The following is a 6,271-nucleotide window of genomic DNA, read 5'->3' as shown; positions in this document are numbered from 1 at the left end:
GGACTAAATAAACGCAATTAAAACTACTCTAGTAATCGCAAATTAAATTGACAAGCAATTTTTAATAATTTGATGCTACCATCAAGCATCATATATTATAAAGATGTTAATCTATAAAAACTGTTTGAAAAAAATTTGAAAAAAACAATTTTTCATTCCTGTACAATCATTCATTGCAACAAATTGTATTTCAAAATTAATATCAAAATTTTAATGATTTACCTTCACTCATTTTCTGGAAACTTTATTTTCAAAGTTGTATCGTACTAAAAATGAACGATAAGAATTATGTATAAAATGTATAGAGAGATTGTATGTTAACTAATACAATTATAAAAATAATGTAATGTGAAGTTGTAATGTTATGCGTCATTGTTTTGACCGTTAGTGTCAGCATCGGCATTTGCATCCTCTGACAGATCATCGTCCGCGCCTGAAGACAAATACAAAAACATAAAATAATTAAATAAAACAAGATATATGTACATTATATATGAAACGATCAACATAAAAATTTACGAACTAAGTTAACTTAAAAAAAAACTCAAAACTTGCCTGTCTCTTCCTCCTCATCTTCTTCTTCTTCTTCTTCTTCAGAAAAAGAAGAATCACTGTCGCTATCTGTGCTGTCGGAATTTGCCGAAAGGGAACATTGATCGTATTGCTCAGGTTCGGAATAGACCTCTGCATCAGGGAAAATATACCTGAATGCTGCCAATTGGTAATAGGAATTTTCTGTAAAAAAAAAATCTCAACCGTATTAATATTTTTGTCACTTACAAGAATACTAAAATATGTATTTGTGGTATTTGCAAAAATGTATAGTAAGTTTTTGTACCTGGTAATCTAGTAGCGAGGCTCTCCCGAATCTTTGATTGCCAGCAGTGTCTCTCTAATCTTCTGTTCTTCAGTTCAGTTATATGAAACTTTTCTTCTGTGCTATCAATACTGTTACAACTGTCACCTATGCCTGAATCCAATACCGAGTCTACCGATGCTTGCCTCGGTTTCGGTATCGTTTTGTCCAATTCAGTAGTAGCATCTAGAATCGCAATGACGTCGTCATATTTTTTTGATTTTCCACACTTATTTAGCGACTTGTGAGACTCCAGGGTAGTTTCGCTTATTACAGCTTCTGAAAAAAGAGATAATACTGTCGGCACCACCTGACATTCTTCCGAATTATTTTCATATGTAATGTGAAGTTTGTTTTCTGACGAGATCATTGTGTGTTTAGTATTCACTTTCACTGGTGATGTGGAGCTCGCAACTTCTGTCTCATGTGTGCTATCAAAATTCATCCTCTTAAGACTGTTCTCTATACTAGTATCACCCGATCGTCTTTTCGGACTTTCTTCTAGAATATTGAAGGTCTCTTCTAGATTCTCCGCCTGAACATGATTACTATGCAAAGATGATACACAGACATTGATGTCGTTTGTACGGTGGTGTGGCATTACATTCATAGTGATAGAAAGGCTATCCTGACTCAGTCGAGGATATAACAGTGTGAGGTTTCTGGGCTATCGCGCGATACTTCAGTATTACTTGTCGTGTCTTGATTCTGTTCCCAAGTATCATCAGACAGACATCGCAATGGTAAGAGCTGCGGACTTCCATCAGAAATTTATCGTACCAACAAATTTCTTCATAAGTATCGCCCATTCTGCACAATGCCAACAAATTGATACGTTCGTTAAAATACAAATTTAATGTATAGATACATATTTTTGTGATACACACATTTTTAATTTTAAGAAAAAAAATTAAATGAGATATATGTTTCGTATATAAAATTTTTATGTAACAAATTTAACTTCTTACTTACAAATGGCAAATTTGATTTATAATAATGTCACCATCTCCCAATAGCTCAACGCCAAACTTGAGATGTGGTAATTGTTCTCGATTAATGAGGATCTGCGGTACATGCGACGAAAGGAATTAGGGCAACCGGCCGAACCTTCAAGGATGATCCAATAACTATTAGAAGGTCGCAATCGTCCTTATCTTTCCTGAAGGCCATCGCGTCATAGAAAACATCTGGGAGGCCTTCGCCGAAGAAGACGATATCTGGCTTCATTATACCTTGCGACAAAGAATAACACACGAGAGAGTATTATTAAATTTAATATATTAAATTAACAACAATTTTAATTAATTTAATATAATATAATATATATAAATAAATATAATATATTATATTTAATTAATTTAAATTGAACGATTATTTAAAATGGCATTTTGTAATGTTCCGCTCAATTGTAACATATAATATTGTTGAATTGAGGAAACAGAAAACAATCAAGGACAATAAACGACAAGCCTCGAAATAGTCGCGAAACGCGGCACTCACAGATAAGTGCAATCTTTTAAGTTTACCTTTATATGCTTATTAAAAAGCGAGGCTTTATAATCGCAGTTACGATTGATGATATCAACTTATGTGTTGAATCGATAACTTCATTTAGTTCGAGACATTCCGAGAAGAAGAGTAGAAACGTTCTCTCATTGCCATCGATTCGCGACATTATATAGCAAAGGCTAACAATGAAGAACTATCACTAAAGATAATTATATAACCCTCCGTATTGAAATTGACAAGCCATTACGAAAGACTGCAAATAAATACACTATCAGCAAGGATTATGTAAAAACGAGTTGCTCTATTTACCTCTGTAATTCTCGCTACAATTCATTTCGGACAGAGGGCAATGCATTGACACGGCACTTTGAATACGTAGATATCCTCTGTGCGAAGATATCTTCCCTGATGTCATTCGCTCTGACTTGATATTTACACTTTGTACACGATGCGGTAGCGAAAGAGCCTTCAACGAAAAATATACGTAATTAAAAAATATAGTTAACATAATTATACGTAATTGTATATACAAGCTTAAGAGCTATAATACAAACTGATACAAAATAATACATGCATGCACTCAAATGAAGTTTCTGAACATAACTTTACAAGTTTATAGATTTTATGAAAGGTATACATCGTTCATTTGTAATAACTCAATTTTTTAATTACTTGCAGAAAAATAATAGAATAAAAATATATTTGAGAAAAGAACATTTTTTCATTCCTGTACAATCATTCATTGCAACAAATTGTATTTCAAAATTAATATTAAAATTTTAATGATTTACCCTCACTCATTTTCTGGAAACTTTATTTTCAAAGTTGTATCGTTGTACCCTCTCTAAATAAACGATAAGAATTATGTATAATGTATAGAGAGATTTTATTAACTAATTCAATTACATATTACAAAAATATAAAAAGACAATATAGAACAGTAAATGCTTTCCACATAAAAACTCACACAATTCTTGGAACTCACATAACTCTGAAAAAAAGACTAAAATTAATTAAACTAAGATTCAAATTAATTTATTAACATTGGTCGCGTTGAGCAGAGTTAACTGTTGCGAAACAGATCTGTTGCGATTGGTATATTCTAGATCATCCAATAATAGCGAGCACTCACGGGTCCACTCTGTAAGAGTTGAGTCTACTAAACGATCATTAATGTCCAATTTCTTCATCTCTAGATAACTTTATCCAAGAGATATCTCCTAGATTATAATAGAGATATCTCCTGGATAAAGTTACCCACAACTTATCTGAAAGTGAAGAAATAGGGCATAATAGAAATAAACATAAAACAATCAGAGTTTAGTCACCTGTGAATAAATAGTATTATCTCCTATAAAGGGATATTAATGTTGTAACCTCTCAATGCATGCTCAAATTGCCAGTCAAGTGCATTTGTCATAAAACATTTTCGCAATATGTCTCGCTAAGCACTTGCAGTATAAGCAGCTCGGTTTGAGCCAACCTGACCAATACGCACAATATGAGATCCTAATTCTTCATTGCGCCATTCTCCTGGAGTAATGATGCCATTAATCTCTTGATCCACAAAATGCGGTGGACAATACTTTTGTTCATTAGAGGACATGATATAGTTGTACAAAACTACAAGTACAATTTTATGAGCAGTTTCTTCCTTGCATTGAATTGATTTCCTTAAAATTCTCCATCGAGAAACAAGAATTCCGAAAGCATTTTCAATTATTCGCCTTGCTCTGGACAAACGATAATTAAAAATTCGTTGTGAATCACTGGTTAGCGATCTTCTGGGATATGGTCTCATAAGATATGGTTTAAGAGGAAATGCTTCTCCCACCAAAGCACAAGGCAATATAGTCGTTGTACCAGACAATGTCTTTGGAAGTGGAATATCTGCTGTACCAGATTCTAAACTTTGACCAAGATTACTGTTTGCCCACACCTCACCATCACTGTTGGAACCTGCAAAATAAAATTCTAATTTATAATTACATTCAATATACAAAGACATATTTGAAATCTATATCTATATTATAAGTATATATTACCATAGTCACCAATATCAACCCAGATAAATTTATAATTGGCATCACAAATTGCCATTCAGTGTAAAACTGAAAAAAACCTTTGTAGTTATCATGTAAAGAATGACGTATTTTGTGGGGCTTGAATAGTAATATGTTTTTTCCATCTAGTGCACCTATGCAATTTGGAAAATTCCACTGGTTCCAAAATCCATCAACTACCTTTTCTCATGTGTCTCGTGAAGGTTTTGGCAAATATTGCACGCGAAGAGCTTGCCAGATTGCATTGCAAATCTCATATACGATTTTATGTATAGTTGATTTGCCAATTCTAAAGTCCCATGATTTTGATCTGGCACTGTCACCATGGGCAAGGAATCTGGAATGGTAAAAGATGTATCGATTATTATATGTTATTGTCTACAACTATTCAATAATGTAAGATAAATAATATAACTCAGAATGAATGTGGCAATATTTTGTTTACTTACAAAAGAGTCATGGCTACTTATTTATTCACTGAGATAGATTTCCGTATACTTCTCTTTGTAAGAAAAGGCCTGACAAGATTGCATATATGATCATATTGGGCAGGTGTCATTCGTGTCATATTAAAAAATTCCTCATGATCTGTCTCATATGCTTCCTTGAACTGATTATTGAAATATCCCAATTAATTTCTGGTTCTGTTTATGGGTCTTACCTACCATCTCCTTCCTTTATAGAGCCTCTTTCGTTTTAGATATAAATATACTGATGCCAAATGCAAATATGTACTAGATAGTAACAAAATGTTATAAATTATACGCAAATCCATTTATATTCGCAAACAGATAAAAGATGCCGCTGTAATAGGATAGTGCATTAAATATGATGCCCATCCAATTCTTCTTCCTTTTCCTAAATATAACATTAAATTTACATTCCAGATCACACGATAATGTAAATTATAACAATATAGAATAAAGTATTTAAACAGTCTTTTTAAATAAAAGTCTCACTTTCTGTCTACAAAAGCAGTGACATCAAACTTCCAATGAATATATCCTTTTCCATTAACGTCGCTTTATTTTTCATGTATTGTAAAGTGTCAAAACAATGACATTGAGCCATGGTATTCTAATGCGTATGACATTTCCTTGTTTAGAGGATTGCAAGAGGTACAATTAAGTTCCATATTTTCCACGTATTGGTTTACAGAAACCATTGATTTCTATCATTTTAATTTATTGCAGGAACGAGGGTAGTTTTTTGCGTTAAAAAATTTATTTAATTTCTATTTATTGTATATATCCCTTTTACTTTTCTATTTTGAAACGCTGCTGTTTTGTATAAATTTGAGAATTCTTGCTCTTTTTTCCCAAGCACTATCTTTTTACATATTTGTCACGAATAAAAAAGGCAAAAATATTATGTCTAATCTTAACCTTTTATGACGCGCGTTATTGTGAAAAAACAATTTCCTTATTAATAACTACGTTTCGCGTATAAGTCAAGTATAATTTCAAAATACAAGAAAAGAAAATCCATCAAAAACTATTAAAAATGACAAAAAAAACATAGTTCGTTTCACTTTAACTATACCCTATTCGGGACACAACATTAAAATCGTTTTACCGGAGATTAATGTAAAAAAACCTTTAATATATCAACAAATTTTATATTATTTTATATAATAATTATATAATTATATAATATAATTTAGGATAATTTACATCTCACCTAGGTTCTTTCGGGAAGTTTTAATTTTTTTTTTTTTTTAGTGTCCCTCGGATTAAGGAGGTTGTAACTTATAATTTGTAAGGCTGAGGTGGGCAGTGAGAGGGGAATGCTTTAATACAAAAGAAATATGGATTGTAGCCAACATTTGAACATTAAAATTTGA

General features: G+C 32.1%; 1 protein-coding gene and 1 pseudogene across 1 annotated transcript; both read right to left on the bottom strand.

Annotated features, from left to right (window-relative positions):
* Nucleotides 1–362: 362 nt before the first annotated feature.
* On the bottom strand, nt 363–3,230 carry LOC108759254 (nucleomorphin-like; annotated as a pseudogene).
* Nucleotides 3,231–3,809: 579 nt separating this feature from the next.
* Nucleotides 3,810–4,465, bottom strand: LOC108759253 (uncharacterized). The gene is made up of 2 exons (XM_018504598.1): nt 4,411–4,465; nt 3,810–4,324 (listed from the first exon to the last, which is right to left on the bottom strand). The coding sequence occupies exons 1-2, from the start codon at nt 4,463–4,465 to the stop codon at nt 3,810–3,812; spliced, it is 570 nt and encodes a 189-aa protein (XP_018360100.1).
* Between the last annotated feature and the right edge of the window lie 1,806 nt (nt 4,466–6,271).

Source organism: Trachymyrmex cornetzi, unplaced genomic scaffold (genome assembly GCF_001594075.2).
Source record: "Trachymyrmex cornetzi isolate Tcor2-1 unplaced genomic scaffold, Tcor1.1 scaffold176, whole genome shotgun sequence".
Taxonomy (NCBI): domain Eukaryota; kingdom Metazoa; phylum Arthropoda; class Insecta; order Hymenoptera; family Formicidae; genus Trachymyrmex; species Trachymyrmex cornetzi.
Note: the sequence above shows the minus strand (reverse complement) of the source record. Positions and strands in the feature narration are given on the sequence as shown.